The 21,756-nt window shown below is 67.5% G+C and overlaps 7 protein-coding genes across 7 annotated transcripts; 4 read left to right on the top strand and 3 right to left on the bottom strand.

Moving 5' to 3' along the window:
- Positions 1-381: 381 nt before the first annotated feature.
- Positions 382-3,474, top strand: FA09DRAFT_340031 (hypothetical protein; the record flags this gene model as incomplete). Its single annotated transcript, XM_025744280.1, has 1 exon — positions 382-3,474. One exon carries the CDS (start codon positions 382-384, stop codon positions 3,472-3,474), a length of 3,093 nt encoding a protein of 1,030 aa, XP_025596948.1.
- A 2,645-nt stretch (positions 3,475-6,119) lies between these two features.
- Positions 6,120-6,287, bottom strand: FA09DRAFT_288684 (SRF-like protein; the record flags this gene model as incomplete). Its single annotated transcript, XM_025739936.1, has 1 exon — positions 6,120-6,287. A coding segment is annotated over one exon (168 nt), but the record flags the coding sequence as incomplete, so codon positions are not given.
- A 931-nt stretch (positions 6,288-7,218) lies between these two features.
- Positions 7,219-8,436, top strand: FA09DRAFT_81484 (hypothetical protein). Its single transcript, XM_025745848.1, has one exon. The coding sequence runs from the start codon at positions 7,269-7,271 to the stop codon at positions 8,067-8,069; it is 801 nt and encodes a 266-aa protein (XP_025596946.1). The 5' UTR covers positions 7,219-7,268; the 3' UTR covers positions 8,070-8,436.
- A 442-nt stretch (positions 8,437-8,878) lies between these two features.
- On the bottom strand, positions 8,879-11,807 carry FA09DRAFT_346619 (hypothetical protein). The gene is made up of 3 exons (XM_025744761.1): positions 11,136-11,807; positions 10,922-11,079; positions 8,879-10,535 (listed from the first exon to the last, which is right to left on the bottom strand). The coding sequence occupies exons 1-3, from the start codon at positions 11,524-11,526 to the stop codon at positions 9,315-9,317; spliced, it is 1,770 nt and encodes a 589-aa protein (XP_025596945.1). The 5' UTR covers positions 11,527-11,807; the 3' UTR covers positions 8,879-9,314.
- A 344-nt stretch (positions 11,808-12,151) lies between these two features.
- On the top strand, positions 12,152-12,878 carry FA09DRAFT_81441 (hypothetical protein). The gene has a single exon (XM_025745847.1). The coding sequence runs from the start codon at positions 12,306-12,308 to the stop codon at positions 12,768-12,770; it is 465 nt and encodes a 154-aa protein (XP_025596944.1). The 5' UTR covers positions 12,152-12,305; the 3' UTR covers positions 12,771-12,878.
- Positions 12,879-13,251: 373 nt separating this feature from the next.
- Positions 13,252-15,668, bottom strand: FA09DRAFT_299545 (hypothetical protein; the record flags this gene model as incomplete). Its single annotated transcript, XM_025740290.1, has 4 exons — positions 13,252-14,013; positions 14,071-14,158; positions 14,234-15,335; positions 15,431-15,668. 4 exons carry the CDS (start codon positions 15,666-15,668, stop codon positions 13,252-13,254), a joined length of 2,190 nt encoding a protein of 729 aa, XP_025596943.1.
- Positions 15,669-20,420: 4,752 nt separating this feature from the next.
- FA09DRAFT_340027 (concanavalin A-like lectin/glucanase) lies at positions 20,421-21,746 on the top strand (the record flags this gene model as incomplete). Its single annotated transcript, XM_025744278.1, has 7 exons — positions 20,421-20,782; positions 20,841-20,898; positions 20,959-20,974; positions 21,033-21,070; positions 21,121-21,183; positions 21,239-21,307; positions 21,366-21,746. 7 exons carry the CDS (start codon positions 20,421-20,423, stop codon positions 21,744-21,746), a joined length of 987 nt encoding a protein of 328 aa, XP_025596942.1.
- Positions 21,747-21,756: the final 10 nt, after the last annotated feature.

The following is a 21,756-nucleotide window of genomic DNA, read 5'->3' as shown; positions in this document are numbered from 1 at the left end:
TCTCCCTGCCCTCGCCCGCCGACCGAGCGGCCCGCTGCTGCTTCTCCTCTGCTCCGTCCCTTCCGCACCCTCATCAGCCCGCACAGGCAGAGCCGAGCCCGCCGTCGCTCTCGCCTCTGTCTCCACGACCACCACCCGCACCACCACCGCCCTCTCGCCGCGCACGCCCCCGCGCTGCGCGCCTTTCTCCGCGCCGTCCCGCTGCGCGCGTGCATCCGCGTGCGCCAGACGCGCCGCCTCGCGTAGAGAGCTCGCTGGGCGCACGCGTAGAGTTCGCCGCTCCCTCGCATCCGCTCCTCTCTCGCAATCCTTGTGGCGCACAGCGCTGCCCATCCGCAGCTAGCAGCACTCTTGCTCTCCTCGCGCGCGCGCTTCTGCGCCATGTCCGCCGCCGTGGCGCCTGCGCCGCGCGGCATGCAGCGCCGCTCGCTTGTCCTCGCCGCAGCAGCGCCGCTCTCGCCCGCCAGCAGCAGCGCTCTGCCGGCCGCAGCGGCGCACTCGCCCGCAGCGTTCGCTCGGCGGCGCCTCAGCCTCGGCGAGAGCGCGCTCATGGCCGCAGCGCCGCGCATCAGCTCCGACAGCCTGGCCACGGGCAGCAGCAGCTCGAGCGGCAGCAGCGCCCAGACGATCATGCCGCACTCTGCCGTCGCTGCCACGCCGCGCGGACGGCAGGCCAGCCTGGCACGCTCGCCTCGCTCAGACGTGACCACGTTCGCAGCCGCCAGCTCGTCAGGGCCGCAGCAGCAGCGCCACGCTCGGCGCAGCTCGTCGATCGGCATTGCCAGCGACGCGCCCTCGTGGCTGCCACGCGGCGGTGCGGTGGACACGACGGGCAGACCGGCCGCCGCAAAGGCAGATGCTTCACGGCGCTACTCGAGCTCCAACCGCACGCGGCCACAGTCGTCGACGTGGGACTACGTCGAGCGGCCAAAGGCGGCTGCGCAGCTGCAGTCGGCAGCTGTGCTGCAGACGGCGGCCGTGCTGCACAGCGGCCGCGCCTCTCAGGCGCGGCGTCCGGGCACCGCAGATGGTGTGCGCCGTGTGGGCAGCTCGTCCAGCCTGCTGCCGCTGCAACTGGCCTCTCCGGCGCGGTCCGGGCCGTTCAACACCAACCACGCCAGCCCGCCGTGGACCACGTCCACGCCGCCGGCGAGCAAGCAGACGTCGCCCTCGCGCCGCTTCTCCACGTCGTACTTCAACAGCCAGGCCGAGATGCAGCGGCGCAGCAAGGAGTCGGACACGTCTCGCTCTGACATCACGTCGTCGTTCGAGGACTCGCAGTACTCATCCGGCGATCTCTCGACATGCAGCGACGACCGCTCCTCGGCCACGTCGGCTTCCATTTCGGCGCCCAGCTCTCCAGCGGATGATCTCGATGTCTCGACGACGAAGTCTACTCGCAAGGAGCGGGCACCGCTGGCGCCCTTCACCGCACGCACGTGGATGCGTGAGCGCGATGACGACGATGGCGAGACGTTTGCACCGCATCGCGAGGCACGGCAGTCGTACCTGATCTCGCCGTCCTTTGGCCAGCGCATCCGCAACGACACGCTCGCGTCCTTCTACGGCGGCGACCGGCGCGGTGCCTCGCCATTCACCGCACCGCGCGACGTGCGAGTGCCGATGACCGTCGAAGGAGCACGCATCATTGCCCGGCGCGCGTCCGCCAACTCCATGCGTGACGCTTACGACGCTGCGTCCACGTCCAGCCGGAGTATCGCCTCGCGCACGCACGGCTCCGTGACGCCGCAAAGCGCCGCCGCGGCCTCGGCCTTCCAGCCGGCCTGGCAGTTCCAGCCGCCGACGAGCAAGCGCGGCAGCGTCGGTTCGATCGACTCGATGCGCGAGACGGCACCAGTTGGCAGCCCGAGCGCTCTGTTCCCCGAAGTGCCTTTCCGCCCCTTTCCCGTCAGCGGCAGCCGGCGAGCCAGCGGCAGCTCGCGGCGACGCAGCCAAGGCACCGACACGACGGCCGAGGACCTGCAGGCGGCCTCGAAGCGCCTGCATCGCGGCAGCATGCCGCAGGGCTTCCGGCCGCTGAGCATGGCGGGCGACTTGCCTCCGCGCTCCGGCAGCTCGATGAGTCGCCGTGGCAGCATGTCGCTCGAGGACGCCCTGGCCAAGGCTCGCGCCGTGCGGCAAATGTCGGGCGACGATGGTCAGCTCGAGGTCACGCCGGCATCGACCGACGCAGACCTTCTGCGCGCCCTCGCCGATGCTCCGTCTCCACCGCCGCGCCCTGCCTTCTCGCCTGTCTCGCGCAGCGCTACGCCGCTGGCGCGCGAGAGTGTGCAGAAGCGCCGCTCATCGCAGCCTCCGCGCCCGGCGAGCCCGGCGATGGATCCTCCTGCTTCCGGCACTGCCTTCTCCGCCACCATCGTCACCGCCAAGGCTTGCACCCTGAACTTTGCACGTCCATTCCGCGCCTTCGAGGAGGCCAGCACAGATGGCTCGACGAGGCGTTTTAGCATTCGTTCGTCGACCAGCCCGCCAGCCACACCCACGACGCCCGACTTTGTCGTCACGCGTCCCAAGCTGCAGCTGGCTGCCAGCTCGCCTGCTGTGGTGCTCAGCAGCTCGCCCAGCGCTATCTCGCCGCGCATGGCGCCGCTGCGCATGCTGTCGGAGCCGATGCTGTCTTCGCCGCCGCCGTCACGCAGCGTCTCGCCGCTGGACACGTCGCGCCCGCTTCCAAGTGTTACCGCACGTGGTCCAGGCATCACCGCAAGCGCCACGCAGCCCGTCGTGCTGGCTCCCAGCCCGCTGTCGCCCATCCCATTGTGCTCGACCTTCTCGCGCGACTCTACACGCGTGGAGATCAACGGCTCGCAGCCGATCTCGCCGGAGAAGGTCAGCCGCATCCGCAAAGCGCTGCGCCGCTTCTTCGGCGGCTCCGCCAAGGCACCCGTCCGAGATGCTCCTGGCGCGGCAGAGACTCGCCGGGAGCCGCAGCTGCAGCAGAGCGAGTCGGGCATCGGCTGCATCGTTCTCGCTGCTGCCGACGACGCAGCGGCAGAAGAGTACCGCGACTGGCTCAACAAGGACGTCCGCGCACGCACCGGCAACAAGAAGCCCGTCAACCTCGCGCACGTCTGGAAGGCCGAGATGGCGCGCGGTGGCGCTGCGCCGCCCTCGGCGCTCGGCCTGGCTGAGCAGCCGGCCTCTGCGCCGCCAATGTGGCCTGCCGCCGAGCCGGTCGCCGCCACGACGTCGAAGCGCGCCTCGAAGCGCTCCAGCACGGGCTCGTTCATGCGTCTGCGCGCCATGTCGCTCGCGACGCCCAGCACCAAGTCTCGTCGCGACGCAGCTCCGGCTCCGCCCATGCCGACCTCGACGCAGCAGCAGCAGCAGAAGGAGCCGAAGCTGCCCAAGTCGAGCTCGTCGGCGTCGCTGGCCGACATGGCGCGCCGCCACTCCAAGCTGCGCCGCAGCAGCCTGCAGTCGCTCTCGTCGTACCTGCGTCAGCGCACGTAAGGGCGACCCGAGCACCCACACATTCGTTACCCCCTCCCGCTCTCTATTCCCCCCACGGCCTCCGGCCCCTGCGGCGCCGCTGTCCCGTTCGCCTCGTCGCGCGGTCGAGAGCGGCCCGCTGTATCTTTATTCGCCGTGCTTTCCTCTGAATGCCACACCGCGTCAGTCAAGCCAGTGTGTGCTCAGCCGTGTGGAGAGAGTCTAAGTGCATTGAAAGTTAGACGATGAAGAGGCGATGACGCGCGCGCAGTGAAGGGGCGTACAGGCAGGTGAGAATGAGACGTGTGATAAGATGGCCCAGGGCGTGACGGCGATATGATGGAATGATGACTGAGGCGCGCAGCGGGAAGAAGCAGATACAGCAGCTTGGATGGACTGTGCTTGGATAAGAGGACGAAGCGGAATGATGACGTGGCGGCCGACGTGCGCTGCGAGAGGTCTAGGAAAGAGCAGAGCGAGAAGAGACGATAAGATGAAGCGAAGAGCTGTTGAGCGAAGGGCAGGCTGCGAAGAATCGGCTGCGGCTCGAATAGTGAGAGACCCTAGATGCAAGCGGCCAAGCTTGGCAAGACCGGCAGTCACATGACAGCGTAGCCGTAGGACGACGAGGGCGGAGCATCGACGTCGCTGGGCGGAGTCTTGTTCATGCCGCTAGCCGGCAGCGCGGCAATCTGTGCGGCACGAGCGACGGCCGCAGGCGAGGGTCCCGAGGCGGTGGTGTGCGAGAGCACCGAGCCGATGAGGACGTCGAGCTCGGCGTTGCTCATGCCTGGCGTAGTCGACGTCGTGGGCGCACCTTCGCCGCTGCCGTGGTAGGAGGATGGCGTGATGGCGACGTCCGAGCCGCCAGCTGCGCTGGAGGAGGAGGTGCAGCTGTAGGAGCGGCCCGATTGTGCGTGCTGCTGAGAGCTCCACTTCTCGTCGGATCGACCGGCGTGCGTGTCGCCGGCACTGGCGTCGTAGAAAGGCGGAGCAGCGCCGTGCGCCAGCATGCTTCCTAAGCCCGAGGGCGCGGCGAGGGATGGGTATGGCTCGAGCGGACTGTGCAGTGCCTGAGAAAGATGAGGTCAGCATGGCGGCAGCGGGGTCAGAGTCAGGTCTGATACTCACTCGATAGGCAGCGGCACTGCGCGATGCTTCGTAGTGGCCGAGGGTGCGTGCCCTGCCAGCGTCGATCTGCTCCTGCTCCTGCATCTCGATGCTGCCCGAGTGCTGCTGCGCAAGGCCGGAAGAGTGCATCTGCGGTTGCTGATGCTGCTGCATCTGGCGCTCCTGCTCCTGCTGCACGAGGCCACGAGCATAGGCCGTGTACTGCGGGTATTGACGCAGCACTGCCTGGTGTGGCAGCTGTTGCTGGTGCTGCTGCTGTTGCTGCTGCTCCGCATAGCGAGCTTGCTCCCAGCTCGAGCCGGACATGTGAGTGCCGGCACGAGATGTGTAGGGTGCGTCGAGCGGTGCCGACGCCGGGTAGTTGAGCTGGCCTTGCTGCTGCTGTCCCTCAGGCCGAGCATCACGAGTCGGCCAGTGGCCGCCCAGGCTGCCTGGCAATGAGGCCGATGCGCGTGCGTGCGAGTGGGCATGCGAGCCGCTGCCGCTGACGGCGAGGTGCATGTAGGAGTGGCTCTGCTGCTGCGGATGGTGGAAGACCTCACCGCCAGCCATCGTCTGCGGCCTCGTCTCGGGCGCGCTCACGCTGGCGCTGGTGCTCGATGGGTGACCGCTGCTGGAGAGCGAGTCGGGCGTGCTGTATGCAAAGCGAGGCGGAGAGAAGGTGCCTTGCTGTTGCTGCTGCTGTTGCCCGTGGTGCGGGTAGGTGTGGTGCCGAGCGTGCGCGCCGAACATCGGCTCGTCGTGCAGGCCAATGTAGCTCTGCGCAGCCGGTGCTGTGGGCGGACGCGAGTCGGGCATGGCGAACTCAGCCGACGAGGACGAGGTGTAGAAGGCACCATGGTGCAGCTGGTGTTGCTGAGCATAGGCAGAGCCTTGCGTCGATGGTCCGACATCGCTGGTCCGATGGCGCTGCACCAGTGCGGCACGCAGCTTGCGGCGCTCGACGAGCGGCACAGGCCCGGTGGCGGAGATGGAGCGACCCATGCGCAGTCCTCCGGTGAAGGCCGAGGAGGGCGAAGTGGACTCGGCAGCGACCAGGCCGGCTGGCATGCTGCTGTCGCCGGGCGTCGTAGCGTCGGCGCCGTCGGACGGACCCATGGCACGCTTCTTGCCGGCCGATGGACGACCACTGCTGGGTGCGCCACCATAGTCGCGCTTCTTGCCCTCGGCCGTGCCGCTGCTGCTGCGACCGGCGTCGGCAGAGGAGGAGCCGCTGGGCCCGCCAGAGCCCGAGCCGCCGGCCGAGGGGCCACTGCCGCCGTCGCCGTCGCCCCAACGAGGACCCGAAGGGCCCGGTTCTGTGGGGTCAAAGGGGCCGGCGGGCTTGACGTCCTCGTCCTCATCTTCGTCGTCAGAGGCGGCGTCCTTGGCGGCCTGCTTGAAGTAGAAGTCGGGTCCGCGGCGCTCCACCGGGCCTTCGTGCTGCAGCGGCATGGTGTGTGAGGACCGATGTGATGATGAGACCATAGCGGACACGGCACACGACTCACCTCGGTGTAGCGCAGCAGCAGCTGGTCGATGTCGGTGCTGCAGAATTCGGCCAGCTTGCCGTTCTTGGCGAACACAATGACGGCGACGTCGCTGTCGGTGAGCACGGCGAGCTCGTGGGCCTTCTTCATGAGGCCGGCCTTGCGCTTGAGGTACGTGACCGAGCGGTTGCGGTCCTCGGCGATGCGCTGGATCTTGATCTTCTTGCGGCCCATCTGGAGGTGGGTGAAGCGTGAGCGAGGAGAGGCGACGATGATGGAGGACCACGCACGGTGGTGTGTGGGCGAGGCGAAGGGTGAGAGAGCGACGAAGAGGAGCAGCAGCCGAGGCTGTGCGAGGTGGCGCCAGGGCGCGGTGGAGGAGAGGCGACTGCGCAGAGGCAAAGGAGAGGAGCGAGTCTAGCTGGCTCGGAGGGGCGCGGTGGTGGGAGGAGGCTGGGTGGTGGTGGTGGGATGTGGGAGAGAAGAGCAGGCCCAGCTGCAGGTGTGTCCGCTTATAACTCTCAGCCTCTGCACCCGCTCCGATGCAGCGCAGCGCTCTGCCTCGGCTGCAAAGGCGCGCTGCCCAGGCACCAAGGGCGCACTGGGTCCGCAGGCGGGAGGTGGCGTTGCCGAGCACAAGTGCAGCAGGTGCGAGGCGGTGCAGGCAATGTGGCGCTGGCCAGAGTGCAGAAGAGTTCGACGAGCAAAGACGGCAGGCGGCGAGACGGAGGTGGGAGGCAAGGCGCAAGACGGCGCGAGGACGAGGATGGGCGGCGCCTGCGCCAGGATGGTGGTGGCGCGTCAGGCCGCCAGTCACGCAGCGCCGTGCCTGGCGGCGAGGGTGCGAGGAACAGAGAAGCGGCGGGAGTGCTGGCAGCGGCGAGATGGACGCTGTGTGGCGGGTGGGTGGGAGTGGTTGCGGCGGGAGGGAGGGAGAGAGAGTGCGATGCGCTGCGATGCGGTGCTGCCTTCGAAGGGGATGGAGGGCGAAGCGCGAAGCGAGGCCGCGCGCGCCGTGCGCGCCAGAGACGCGCGCCTCTGCCGTCTGTGCGCCGCCGCGGCCGCTGCTGCCGGCCGCCTGCCGCGGAAGTTGGGCGCGGCGCACGGCGAGTAGGCCCGCGGCGCCTCGCCCGTGTGCCGCCTCTCGCTGCCTGCCGCGCGCGCCCTCGATGCCTCCATCCGCGCGCCGCATCGCAGCTCGCACCACTCTCGCCGATGCCTCGCAAGCTGCTTGGGAGTGCGGCCAGCAGCAGCAGCCTCGCCCCTGTTCGATGCGCTGTGGCGTCGCCTGCTGTGCCCCAGCAGCGGGCAGCACACGTGGCAGCGACCAGGAAGCGTGGCGCTGCCAGACGTGCCCCCCTGACCGACGCGTCGAGCAGCGCCAGCCGCCTTGTCCGCGTCCGCGCCTCGGGCATCTCCTATGCTCAGGGCGATCAGATGCCCCTGCATGGTCATGCCTCGCCGTCGGCCTGCCTGCTTCCTTCTCGGTGCCGACAGCGAGCCTCGGTGATGAGGCGCGTTGCGGCTGCGGAGCCGAATCGCAGCTCATCTCGCACGCATGAGCGGCGTCTTCCCTTTTTTGTCGCGCTGCAGCGGCGGACAGCGGATGCATCGGGGACGGCCGACTCGGAGCGACACGGAGGGCTGGCAAGCACCGCAGCGCACCGCAGAGCACCCAGCAGGCCGTCAGCAGGTCCAGGCAGCACGGCGCTCCCTCGGTGCGAGCGTCTTTCAGCCGCCTCATTGCGCTCGCAGCACCGCTTCAAGGCCCGGCGAGCGGCACGCCCACAGCAGCATCGAGGACGATCCGAATGGAGTTCACTCGGTGCCGTCGCTTGCGGGCCAGGCACCCGCACCCTGCACCCACGGGGCCGCCGTCGTCGAGGCGAGCTAGGCGGATTCGTCAGCGCGGCTCAAGCAAAGCGGCGGGGCGACACTCTATCAAGTCGCCTTGCTTCGCCTCGTCGCCTGCCTGTCGCCGCATCAAGCTCAAAGCACTTGCGCCGTCATCGCTGACGGCCTGCCCATGACGCGTATCTCTGCGCTGCCGGGCCGCTGATGATGGGAGCATGACGAGTTTGCGAGAGTGCGATGGGCGACGCTGGACGAGTGACGGGCAGGCAGGCTGCAGTGCATGTCCAAGGACGCCCTCAGGGATGCGCCCGCCGCGCGGGTGCAAAACAAGGCACCGCCGCCAGGACGCCGTAGCACGGGTCTGCGATCACTCTATCGACCCGTCGCTCGATGACGCTGTCGGCGTGCTGTGCACCTGCGGCTGCGAACAACACCTGTTGCTCTCGGTGCGCTGACTGAGCTGTTGGCTCCGAAATCTTGAGCGCGTCGAATAGTCGGACGAGCGGACCCTCGCTTGCTCAGAGGCAGAGAGGCCTTCGAGCGTGCGTGCGCTGGGCTGCGGGTGGCTCGCTTGCTCTCGCTGGCCCTGGTCTCTTGCAAAGGGTTTGCTGCACCGCCACCTCGCTGCTATCTTCCAGCCGTGTGCCGGCACTTTCCTTCCTCGACGATCAGGAAGAGTGTGGGCTTCGCTTGCTTGTCCTTGTGCTGTTGTGCGTGCCTGCTGCGAGCAGTCTGCCGCCACAGGGCTCGACGTCTTCCCTTGTTGCCAGGGAGTGCAGGGTGCAGAGTCGTCCTGCCTTCTCTTCGATGGCGAGGCCGGCGAGAGCGCATCCGTGAAGTGCCTCTTCGCTCCGAAGAGAAAGAGCGCCTCAGACCCTGAGCCGGCGCAGCATCCTCAGCTCTTCCTGGCTCTCTGACCACGCGGAGCCGATCGACTGAGCGTCCAAATCTCAGCACGACTGCAAGCAGCGAGAGTGATGAGATAAGTTAGAGCGAGGTACCTTGGGTTTTTCACGGTGGCTAGTATGTACAGGGTGTGGCAGGCGCCGACGAGGCCGCGCGGTGCGCAGGCCATGCCCAGGCGACACCGAGGAACGGGAAGGTCCGGTGTGGTGACGCGCCGGCACGACTGGGGTGACGAGCAGCAGCACATGAAGGCGCCGGATAGGCCGAGCAAGAGAGGAAAGAGCGTGGTAGATCAGGAATGTGATTGCAAAAGAGGGAGGAGAGGAGGGGCGCGCGTCGGGCCGGCCGCCAGGGCTCTGTCTTTGAGGGCGCGCGACGACGGCGAGAGAGACAACGAGCAGGAGACGAAGCGAATAGAGTCGTGGTCACCGAGATCCGGGTGCGGCGGCGTGCTCATCGGTGCGTGCGAGAGCGACCGTCCAGTGCCGCGAGATGATCCGTTCAGTAGCAGCCGCCGTAGGCGTCCGACGGGTCGGCCGTCGAGTTGGTGCTGAGCGGGCGCGCAGCGTGCTGGTTGCCCGGCATGAGGTTGCGCACCTGCAGCGGCGCGTTGCCGTGGGCGTCGAGGGCGCCGAACGGCGAGGCGGAACGCGGCGCCTCGGGCGCCTGCGCCTGCTGCTGCGGCACGGCCTCGTCGTCGAGCTGGTACGTCTGCTGCACGTCGGGCAGGTCCGGCGTGCCGCTGCGGCCCTCGGACGTCTGCGGGCGGCCGGTGGTCGAGTAGTTGTAGTCGCGCGTGGCGTGCTCGTCGCCGCCCATGGCCTGGCCGTACTGCTGCTGCTGGTCGTGCGGGTTGGCAAACGGCGACGTCAAGTCGCGCGCTGCGGGGCCGCTGTGCGTGCTGCTGCCCGACTGAGGCCGGCCGCCGTAGGCACCAGCGTCGTCGTACTGCGGCGCCTGCTGGTGGTACTGCTGCTGCTGCGGTGCGCCGTAGCCGTTGAGCGACGGGCCGCGGTTAAGGTGTGCGTAGGGGTTCACGTTGTTCATCTGGCTGTGCGAGTTGCCGACGCCGGCGAGCGAGTACGGGTCGCCGCCGGTGCCGAAGGCAATCGGCGGCAGCGAGGGCGCCGGCTCCTGGTTGAAGTAGGCTCCGACGGTCGGCACAGGCGGTGCGTTGCTGTACTGCGCCGCCGGGCCGTTGATGTGGCGCTCGAACATCGTCGGCGGGCGCGGGCCGCCCTGGTTGTGCGCGGCGTGCGCGCCGTACGCGCCCGCTGCGGCAGCGCCAGCCATGCCGGCACCGACGCCGGCGCCCATGCTGTCGTGCTGGTCCATGCCGTAGCCGCCCGAGGCGATGCTGGCGTGGTGGTGCTCCGACATCGACGGCTGGTGGCCGTCCTCGTCGTCAAAGTGCTCCGGCAGCATGGCGCTCTGCCGGCGGAAGTCGTCCCGGTCGAAGGGATTCGCCTCGTACGGGTCCTCCTTCGAGCTCTTGTACTTCTTCACCAGGAAGCCGATGAGCGCCGCCAGCACGGCCACACCGGCCAGCGCACCGGCCACGATGCCGATGATCGGGCCGGCGCCGGGACCCTCGGACTTGGGCTCGAGCGACGCCGTGGCCGAGGCCAGCGAGGCGATGCTTGACGACGTGACAAACGCAACGGCCGTGGCCGTCGAGGGAGTCGGCGTAGTGAGCGTCGGCGTGAAGGTGCTCGTAGGCGTCTGCAGGCGGGACAGGGTCAGCGGCTCGTTCGACGAGGAGAGGTGGAGTGTGCAAGCGCGGGGTAGAGCGATAACAGTAAAAAGATATACGGCCTCCGGCGGCAGTCCTCGCAACGGCGCCACATGCTCGAGAGCACAGCACCGCACGTCCGGGCGCCCTCACGTCTGGTCAGGCACGAAGCCTGGCCATCCTGTCCGACGGGAGCATGCAGCGCCACGCATCGCCGGCCATATGCGGCGCGGACCAGCAGGCAGCCAGCACGTCTCCGCGACGGGCCCGTTCCGGCGAGAAGATAAAAAGATATAAAGAGGCAGCTCGGCGTGCCGACCACGCCGCAGTCCGCAGACGAAGAGAAGGGGGATGAGGACGCAGCAAAAAGACCAACCGATGAAGAGGTGAGAGAGGAGGTGGGAGATGATGAGGTCGACGACGAGGTCGTCGTGTCGCTACTGACGCTGCTGGTGGTGCGCGTGGAGGAGTGCGTGGAGCTGCTCGACGATGTGGTGGACGAGAGCGTCGACGAGCTCGTCGTCCGCTGGCGCGCTGTAGGGCAGGCCGTCAGCTGCGCGCAGCCGCACCGTCTCGCCGGCTCTACTCACTGAACGGCTCGGCAATGCAGTTCAGCAGGCCCTGGCAGCGCGTCGCGGACGTCGACGTCGTCAGCGGGCGCGTGGACGCCGCTGTCGTCGTGGGCCGTGTCGTCGTCGCAGCGGGCGTGGTGGTCGCAGGCGTCGGTCCGTCGTCCTCCTCGTCGCCGCCAGCACCGGGCGCGGGCGTGACGGGACGCGAGTTGCCCGAGTCAGGCGGGAAGAAGCCGAACTGGCGGCGCTCGACGGCCTCGTCGTGCGCGCGCTCGACCTCACGGCGAATGGCAGCGGCATCGCGGGCCTGCCACTGCGCCGGACGCGAGCCGGCGCCGTCGGCCGAGGCACGGCGGTGCCGGTTCATGCGGCGCTGGGCGCCGAGCGGCTCGGCAGCGTCGAGAGTCATGGTGTCGAAGAGGGAGGAGAGTGCAGGCCTGCCAGAGGCTGCTGCACTGGCTAGAGGGAGATAGGTGGCGCGGCGGAGAGGAGCGCGCGCTCAAGTGTGCGTGTGTTGGGTGAGAGAGAGCGAGTCGGCGAGGCAGAGAGCGGAGCGGGCAAGGGAGCGTGGGTGAGGGACTTGAGGCGCCGAGTCGAGGGAGAGATATATGGAGCGGAGAGAGGAGAGTCGTGTGCGGGTGGAGAGGAGCGGCGGTCTCGGATGCGCAGTGCTGGCCTGCGAAATCTGGAGCTGGGGACGAGTGATGGGGCGCGAGAGAGGGGAGCGGGCGGCGCGAGCGTTGCGATGGCGCAGCGGCGGCACAGCGGCAGCAGCACCAGGTGCAGCGCACAGCGGCGGCACCGCAGCAGCGAGGCAGGCAGGCGGCCAGCAGCGGCAGCGAGCGGCACACAACGACGCTGCCGGCGTGCGAGGCGCGGACAGGCACAAGAGGAGAAGCGCACGCCGCAGCGAGCACAACACGCACGGCGCGCCGGCGTGAGGCAGCAGGCCAGCAGGCCGCGCGAGGCGCGCGCCGCAGCTGTACGCAGCGCAGGTGTGGCGCAAGTACGGGCAGGAGCGCAGTGTGCCAACCCTGATCTGCGCTGCTTCGGATTGCTGCCGCGGCCTTCTGTTGCTCTCCCCTGTGCGCGGCGCACACTGATGAGGCGCCCGCGCGGCTGAGCGGCTGCCCCCCTGTGCACGCCCGCGCTAAACGCGAGAGAGCCTTCCATCGAGCACGCGCGCAAATGGCCACAGATGCAGCCACGGGCAAGGCAGCAGAGCACGAGGCCGCCTGCCTCGAGCGTGAGCGGCGCCGGGGCCGCTCGCAGACCTTCCCCTCGCCTTCTCTCGCAGCGAGGCAGTTGCAGCGCTCGCCCGCCAGCAGCAGGGCTCCGCGGGCAGTCAGCAGCGCCACGGCAGCAGAAAGCGCCAATCCCAGGCATCCAAGACGCCGCACCTCAGGGCTAGGCACGCTGCGGCAGCTGAGCGGCTGTGCGGTGCCGCCATGGGGCTGCGCATGCAAGGAAATTGGGCAAGCGAGCGCTTGTGCGAGGCGAGCTGCAAAGCGCGCGCCAGATGATGCAGCGGCTGAGGGAATCAGGCCAAGAGGCCGAGAGGAGGCGAGATCGGAGGCTCGGGCTCGGCCTTCTCACGCAGACGAGTGGCACTCTGCCCTGACGAGTGAGCGGTTCGGCGGGCGTGCTCATTGAATCGAACGGCCTCTCAGGAGCAGATGGGACGGAAGCAGGCCTCTCATCAGGGGTGGACAAGAGAGCTGCGGACGCGCCTCGTCGCGCGCCGTTGGGCTGAGGAGCGGCAGCACCGTGATGCCGCTCCGTTCGCCTCCATCACGCTCGCTGCAAGCTCATCATCCTCTCGCCGCTCATCATGTGAAGTCGTATGAAGCGAACGTGACGCTCGGGCGTCGTCATCGCCCGGCAGCAGCGACGACCTGCCGCAGACACGCAACATCAGGCGCCCATGTCGCTTGAAACAGGGTATCATTTTCGCACAGGTGACGCTGGGACGCTCTTGGCGAGACGAGGAGAAGGAGTGAAGGGCGACGGCCCAGTGGTGCGCGGAGACCCATGCAGGCGTCTCGCAGCGGAGTGGAGGGAGCTCTAAGGAGTGTGGTGTGTGCGGCGCCAGGCCGGTAAGAGATGTGAGGTGACGGCGAGGCGTGCTCGCTGTTCACATGTAGCCGTACTGCCCGTGCTGCCGCTGGCTGCGCGGCGACGGCGGCAGGTACGGGTTGCCCTTCTCGTCGACGACGGAGGAGGAGCTGCCGGCGCGGCTGGCGCCCGACGGCGAGCCGGGGTGCTTGTACGAGCTGTCGCGGTCGTGGCACCAGCTCTGGCTGGCCTCGGGCTGCATGTAGATCTCGTGGCGTGCCTGCGCGTTGTGCACGTTGACGTCCTCGAGCGGCTGCAGCTTGAAGGCGCGGAACGTCGGCGAGACGGGAGCGGCGGCTGTCTTCTTGGGCTTGGCCGCCTTGGGCTTGAACTCGATGTACACGAGGATGCTCGGCGGCACGGCGACGCAGCCGATGACGAGGAAGAGCCAGCTGTCAAATACCTTGGAGAAGAAGTAGCCAATGCCGACCATGATGGCCGTCTGCCAGATGACAAGGTGCAGCACGTGCTCGGTGCGCTCCATGAAGCCGTCGCCGCGGCGGCGCTCGCCGGTCGAGCGGGCGCTCGTGCCCCAGCCAGTGCGGTTCATTGTGAAGAGAGCGAGCAGGCGCGAGGGCATGAGGCCGAAGAGGTAGAGCGGCGCGTAGAGCGGGAAGATCAGCATCCACGGGTCGCGCACTATCAGAGCGCCGACGATGGCCTTGATGATTGCGACGCCGAAAAGGGTGCCGATCCAGACGGCTGGTTGGAAGACGTTGGCGGGCGGTGCGAACAGCATGTGGAAGATGGTGGCGGTCAGGACGAAGCTGTAGATGGCTTGCTTGCTGGGAAAGAGAGGTGGGTCAGCGCAGCGACGGCATGGCTCTGGCCTCCGGACGCACGTCGTCTCGACGGTCTGCCACCAAGAGTGCAGAGCGAAGGCCTTGGGGAACCAGAACGCCTCGCGGAAGAACGACTTGGACCATCTAGAGTGGGCAATTAAGGCACGTCAGTGCCGGTCGCACGCGTGCGCATGGACAGGGGCTCGCGTTCGTGTTCACCTGGTCTGCTGCTTGACCCAGCGCACGAACGTCGCCGGGCTCTCCGACTCGCAGAAGGTGCGGTGCGTGTAGCGGGTGTAGTAGCCGTGCACGAGAAGCTGGTTGCTGAGGTGGCGGTCGTCGCCGAAGGTCGTCTCCTTGCCCATGAACGTCTGCAGCGCCCAGGGCCCGAGGATCGTCGACAGCGAGCTCGACTTGTACATGGCCATCGGACCCGAGAGACATCCGACGCATCGCCAAAGACTCTGGGCTGCTCTCTCGAGTTGGAAGGCACTGAGGTAGCGCACGCTACACATGCGCGAGAGGAAGGAGTCGGCGCGGTTCGAGATCTTGACTTCGGCCGTGACGCCGCCGATGCGCTCCTCGGACGAGAGCAGGCAGTACATCTCGTCGAGCGCGTTGGTCTCGAGCAGCGTGTCAGAGTCGGTCGTGAAGATGCCGTCGCGCGTGCGGCAGGCCCAGAGCGCCATGGCGAAGGCCGTGAACATGGCGCCACGCTTGTGGCTGTGCGGTTGCGTGAAGCAGACGTTCTCGTAGCGGTCGATGCTGAATTCGTCGTTCCACACCTCGACCTGGTCGACGATGCGCTGCCGTGCGATGGCGAGTGCGTACACCTCCGCCGGCGTCTGCTTGTTGCCGAGCCAGCGGCCGAACTTGGCCCAGCGCGAGTTGCTCATCTTGGGGCCCTCGAACTTGATCAGCGCCTCGTCGTACGTCTGGCGGAACAGGCCGTGCAGAAGAAGCGGCAGGTGGATGACGCGAGCGCTCTTGCCGCGCAACTCCTCGTCGAACGCCTTCGCCATCTCTTGGTCGGCTGGCGCATCACCGTCGACGACGGCGATGAGGTGGCGCGGACGAAGAGTCTGCTGCTGCAGACTGCGCAGGCACTTGCGCCAGTCCTCGTCGGCCTCGCGGTAGCCGACCACGGTGATCGAGACGTCTGCCTCCGGGCAAAGCAGCGTGCCGTCGTCGAGCGGCTGCTTGAACCTGCTCGCGGGCTTGCCGGCGCGCTTGTTGGCGATGCGGTTGACCGAGCCGCGGTTGCACACGGCGAAGATCGACTGGGCGACGAAGTCGACGAGCAGGATCACGCCGTACATGCCTGAAAGATGCTCGAGTCAGCCCGAGTGCGTCAGAAAAGCCGCTGCATCCACATCGCAGTCATTGCACGCCACGTTTCGCTCGCGCTATGCTCACCCAGACTCCATACGCCGATGGACACAACGCGTAGACCAAGACCGTAGCCGACGATCAAGCCGGCCACGAGCGAGAACGAAAGCACGAGCTTGATGGTGGTGGGGAACCAGTTGATCTTCGGCACCACCCACTGCTGGCCCTGCAGGTACGGGTCGTACGCGTGCGGGCCGCCGTAGGCGCTCTTGGGCGCGCTCCACGCCGGCGGAGGCGTCAGCGGCGTGGGCGGCGTCTGAGGCATCGGCGGCGTGAGGTGCGACGTAGAAGAAGCGGGCAAAGGGCTCGAGGGCCGGCTGGGACTCGGGCTGTGGAGGTCGTGGTAGCTCGCCGCCAGGTTGCCGTTGGCGTAGGGAAGGCTGGTGCGCTCGTCGTTGTAGGAGGCGTTCGAGAGTGCTCGCGGGCGTGAGGGCGTCTGCGGCGGAAAGTAGGCGCCCTCCATCCAGCGCGGAGCCTGATTGGCGCCGTGCATCGTGACCGTGCGGACTAGGAGGGAGGAGAGGCACTAGAGGGGAAAGAAAGAGAGAGGGGGCCGAGTGGGCGTGGGAGCGGGAGAGACACAGTCGTAACTCGTCAGGGCTCGGAGCGCACGGGAACGGAGAGAGAGTCGCGGGAACGAGGGAGATGCGGGAGTGGTGATGGTCCGGGAGAGAAGCTCGGGCGCCGATGCTCCTTTATGAGGAGCAGCTGGTGCACACGCTTTGCAAACACCCGAATCGCACGGCAACTTACATCCACGGGCCCGAGGACCCTCCGACAGTGCTTGTCCCGTGGCATGCAGCAGAAGGATGCGCTCGAAGACGCATCATGCATGCCCCCGACGCTCGGTTCCCGCAGCAAGAAGCAGCAAATGTCGCCTTTTCCCGAGGTGCCCCAGCTCGGCGCTGCACCGAGACGAAGACTATGCGGCACGCAGCGGGAGCACCCAGGTCACAAGTGCTGTAGCGCCGAAGCGAGCAGCTCGTGCTCGAGGCAGGGGCCGAGTAAGGCAGTTCTCGGCGAGCGTGGTGCCGAGGCCGACGGCGCCCCGATACCAGCATTGCAGCAATGTCGGCAGGCGACCGCCCGGGACAGGCTGGACCGACGGGCTGGCTCACCTGCTGCATCGTCGAGCTCTGGTATGGACGCACTGGCGCAGTGAATGCGGGCTGCCTTCCGACGAGTGTGGAGGTGCAGCTTCGGGCATCATCGTATGAGGAGCAGCAGCACTCTCCCGGTGCACATCTGCTGTGTTTCTTCGCCAAAGACCTTCCCATGTCGTCTGTTGTCCTCTCAAGCCAGCAGTCTCAGTGCAGGTGCAGGTGCCGTAGCGCCACTTCAATTGCGGCATGGCCGAGCGGCAGTGCAGCATCATGCCAGAGGAGGGCACAGGCCGCCAGCGTGCGGCTGTGAGCGGGCACTCGGGGGAGGCTCTTCACCTTGCGGCAGGACATGTGACATGCAGAGGCCGAGCAGCGGCAGAGTGGAGATGCGAGAGCTGCCTCACTCAGCCTGACGCTGCGCGACGACCGTTGTGCTGCTTCTGGACCAGGCACGCCAGCCTAAAGCAGCGCCATCGGCAGGCGCAGCGCCGCAATGGAGGCGCTAGCCGCGTCTAGCTTGGCTACAGCAGACGGTGTCAAGAGGCATGTGAGCGCTCTGCGCTCTGCGTGCCGTCGATCGGCGAGCTGGCGCGGCGCAGCGAGGTACTGCGGAGCAATCGCTATACGCGGCGACATGGCAGCGTCGCGCTCTGGGACGCGCCGCGCCCTGCAGCAGCAGCCGTGTCGAGGCGAGGCGGGGCAAGAATGTGCCTCGAGTGCCTCGCTCTCGCGTCTCCGCTTCGGCCCTTCACAGCGCACACAGCAGAGGGACACGCTGTGCGCACACACCGCCGCGGCTCCGCGCGAATTGCGAAAGCTGGGCAGTCGGGGATGCTGCGCTGTGGGAGCGCGCCGCACGCTGCTGACGCCACGACGCGTCCCAATCGAGAAGCGGGCGCAGCGCACGGGGCCAGTGCTTGCTGCCGCAGCTTGCGTTGCCATCAAATTGGGCTCGCCGAGGCGGAGTGCCCACATCAAGACTCGCACGTCAGGCGCCTGCAGCGGCGAAAAGCGAGCAGCAGCAGCGAGCAGCGTGCCGCAGCTTGCTTCATGCTTGCTCTGCTCGCATGCCGTTATGCGGCCGTAGGTACCTGAGCCGCTGCGCGCTCTGCTCCGCCAGCACGCCAAGGCGCAGAGTGCAGGAACCCTTGCACGTTGAGGCGTGCATGAGCAGGCAGCAGGCAGCTCGCCAGTGAGATGGAGTCAGTGCGCTGTGTGCTTCTGCACGCGGCGCAGGAGCAGTCGCGATGGCCGACGCGACGTTTGCTCGGCGGGCGCCACAGCGGCACCCCTGAGCAGCATACACGTGTGAGCTGCACTGCCGCGCTGCGCCCTCGCGTGTCGCAACACCGCCCATCGCGGATCAGCCTAACTCGATTGCACTCCGCTCGTGCATATGCCCGCCCCTTGGCGGCGGGCGCCGATCGCCGGCCGCGCGTGTCGTGTGGCGGAGCTGCGCTCTGCTGTCACCGCAGCGCGACGGCCTTGGCAGGCGCGTGCAGCGTGCAGGCGGGGGAGCCCGTCCGGCCTCCGAGACGTCGCAGCACAGCAGCAGCAGCGAGCGCAAGGGGCAACATGCGGCTCGGCCTCGGAGGCAAAGCGAAATATGCTCCTGATTGAAGCTGCATGCTGCTCTCTGACTGAGCGCTGCGCTGCACCTGCTGCTGCGTCGCCGTCGCGGCGCGTGTACTCGACAGCTGCACCCTGACGGCCCATCTGCGCTGCCTGATCAAGCTGTCAGGCGCAGGGAGCTCAGCACCAGCATGCCTCACATGGCACATGTAGCTGATTGAGCGCGATGCTCGGCCGCAGCTCGGCCGCAGCATCAGCGCACACTCGCTGCCAAGGTGCGTCTTCGCACGCCGCATGCCTCGCATCGCGCGTGCTCCGAGGCTGTTCGAGTCGCCCCTCCGGCTCGCCTAGCCGAGCAGCCAACGGAGGTCTCGGGCACTCAGCCAGCGTGAGTAGGCGATGGCTGCAGGCTCTGGCGCACCACAGACGAGCGACGCTAGGCAGGCCTAGTGCCCGGCGGTCCGGAGCGTTGTGCCTGTGGCGAGACGCGTCTCAGCAAGCCGTGGTGCGTGGAAGGGATGCCGCGCCGGCAGCGAAGGAGACGTAGCATGCATGCTAGCCAGCAAAGGAGAGACAAGTCGAGCAGGCCCGAAGGCATGGTGGTCTCGTCTCGAGCTAGGCACAGCGAGGGTCCGTGCTGCATCAAGCGGCCAGCCTGCAGGGATCATGTGACCGACCTTCTTTTCCGGAGGCCCGATCCGTGCGAGAGTGTGCACAGCTCGCTGTGAGGATGATGCTGCCGTGTGCATTCCAGCCACCTTCGCTGAGGCCGACTCCACGCATGACTTGAGGAGGAGAGGCAGCAGCTGCAGATGAGCTACCATGCTCGATGGACCCACGTTGCCCCCTCGTCGTCAAGCCCGTGCCTGGAAACGTTCTGTCGCGAGGCGGCCAAGCGGAGGGCACTCGACTCCCCGTCGGGCGAGGAAGCGCTACCGACGGGCAGCTCTGACTTCAGCCACTGGCAGCGGGAAGCCGTCGGACGTGGCCGTCTCGCAGCGCGGCAGCAGTCGAGAGTGCCTATCTTCCATGCCAACGCCACTGCGGCTGAGGCGTCCGCATCGTTCTGCAAATGTTCTGCACGTTGGCTGAACGGACCTGAGGCGTGGCACATCTCGCTCGTGGCATGACGGCAGGGCATACGGCAGCGGGACAGCTTAGAGATGATCAGAGTTAGAGCGACGTCCCCTGCTCCCACTTTGGGGCCGCGGAGCGAGCCTGTACAGCGGACGGGTGAGGGTCACGCTCAATCAGCGCGCAAGGGCGTGCGCTCGAACTTGAGTTTGGCGCGCCAGATCGTCCACTCTCCTCGTCTTGCTCGGGCCTTTCTCAATGCTCATAGCGGGAGAGGAGATTTTGGACCATAAAGGGAGCTCCCAAACGGCCTCCGAGAGTAGCTGCTCGTCGTCGAGAGATGTCTCGCTGCGACGCGCCCCCGCTCGCGGCAGCAGCGACGCGTCCGCCTGCGCGCGCGCCCCGCTCAGAAGCTCGCCCCGTGTTAGAGCTCGCTACATGTGTCAGCGTCACCTTGGCAGCGAGAGTATCGGCGAGCATCGAAGAGATTGCCGCTCTGAGCCTCATTCGCGAGCCATGCGTTGCACGAGGCTCCTCGACGAGCGGGAGCGGCTGCGGCCGGCCGGCTGGCGGGGCGCGAAAGGGCCGCCTCCGCACCCGCGGCCGTGCAGCTCGCAGCGTGCAGCGCGCAGCAAGCAGCGGCAGCCGCAGGCAGCACCCCAAGCAAGATGCAGCCGCCGCACGCCGCAGCCGCAGTGCAGCCTCCGCGGCTCGCGCCTCGACGGCGTGTCGTGCCAAGCGAAGGGCGAGGCTCCAAAGATGCGGCGAGCCTTGGCCTGCTCTGCTGCACCGCGCGGCGCCGCTCGGCATGGCAGACAAACATACGGGGTGCACCACACGGCATGCCCGGCCACCTCGCATCTCGCCGCCCAGGCCGAGGCCGAGCGCCACGGGAGCACGCAATGCGCAGCGTCTCGCAGGTGTTGGTCTCGCCGTGTTGCTCTTGGGCCGCGAGGAAGCGCAATGAGATGCATCTAGAGTTCTCTGGCTTCCCGCGGTGCAGCATAGCTCGCCTCGGGAGGGCGAGATGCGCAGCTCAGGACCCCCAGCAGATCCTCGCCTGTACCAGCCAGGACGCCCCTTCGGCGGCCGGATTATCCGCAGCCTGCTTCTTTCTCTCCACCACCACAACATACCCCTCTCGTGCAGCCCTCGTCTTAAGACGCACCCACACACTCGCTCTCGCTCCGCAGCGATCTCAGTACCCGCATTCTCTAGCGCCGCCCGTTTCCCTCCGCCTCTCTTCCTTCTTCATCTGCGCCTCCGCGATGGTGCGCCTCCTCGCCCCCGCTGCGCTGCTCGCAGCCGCCTCGACGGCCGCCTCGGCCCTCTCGCTGCCTGCCCTGGCGCGCCGCCAGCGCATTGCCGTGTGCGACTGCGGTGTCATCGACACCACCGATCCGAACCAGGCCATGTGGACAGACTACTTTGAGCGCGACTTCCGCACGATGAGCCGAGCAGACGTGGAGCGGGACTTCGTCGTCATGTCCTACGACATCAAGCGGCCTGTCGGCCTCGCCCGCTCCTACGAGCCAGACAACATGCGCGTCGACTCAGAAGGCCTCAAGCTCACCGTCTCGCCCGCAAACGACCAGGGCGAGGTGCCGTCGGCGGGCATCCTGACTAAACAGTGCGTGGCAATTTGCTGCAATTGCCAGTGGCTGCGGCTGACGCTTCTGCACCTCCAGCAAGGAGTTCGGCTTTGGTCACTACACCATTGAGACTCAGTCTACGCCAGACGCAGGAGTAAGTCGAGCGTGTGCTGCTCCGCGCTGTTCCGAAGCTGACGCTGTCCACCTTGTTCAGCTCGTTCACGCCTTCTGTGCGTTGGGGTTGAGATGACACAGACCACGCATCGCCACTGACTTTCCGCTTCACAGACAACTACGAGTCAGACGAAAACGAGGTGGATATGGAGGTGTGTCTGGTCCAGCTGCTCAGGCTGCACCTAGCTGACCTCTCTCCCAGTACGTCACGACGGGGAACGGCACGCAGCGCCTCCGGACGTCGGTGAAGCCGCAGCTCTACATGGTGTGTAGAAGGAGTCGCTTTTCCTTGTCGCTGTCCTCACCCTCGCCTTCGACAGGCAAACGGCCAAGCGGATCCGTCGACGTACTCCGAGATCACTCCGGCCAGCGGCGTCGACCTCGCAAGCGTAAGTCGCGCCCATACAGCGAGTGAGCTCTCGTCCGCTCACACGCCCTCTCGCGCAGTCGAGCAACACGTGGTCGTACATCTGGAACTCGTCGGCCGTCGTGTTCGGCCTCAACGACGAGTACACGGAGGTGCTCACCAGGAACGTGCCGCAGACGCCCGGCACGCTCGCCATCAGCGCCTGGAGCGACGGCAACCCGCGCTTCAGCGGCGGCCCGCCGGCGCAGAACGCCACCGTCCTCGTCACACGCCTGTGGGCCGTGTACAACGCCACGGGCGGCTCGCTGGAGTGCAAGGCGCGCAAGGCGGCGTGCGGCATTGCCGAGGCGGCCCAGGCCACGACCCCTCACGGCTACAACAACGCCGTCTCGGGTCGTGCTGCGTCGTCGGCGCTCGCCGTTGCCGCCGTCGCTCTTGTCGGCGCCGGCCTGCTGCTGTAAAGCATGCCTC

The sequence above is a fragment of the Tilletiopsis washingtonensis genome, assembly GCF_003144115.1.
Source record: "Tilletiopsis washingtonensis strain MCA 4186 unplaced genomic scaffold FA09scaffold_16, whole genome shotgun sequence".
Classification (NCBI taxonomy): domain Eukaryota; kingdom Fungi; phylum Basidiomycota; class Exobasidiomycetes; order Entylomatales; genus Tilletiopsis; species Tilletiopsis washingtonensis.
Note: the sequence above shows the minus strand (reverse complement) of the source record. Positions and strands in the feature narration are given on the sequence as shown.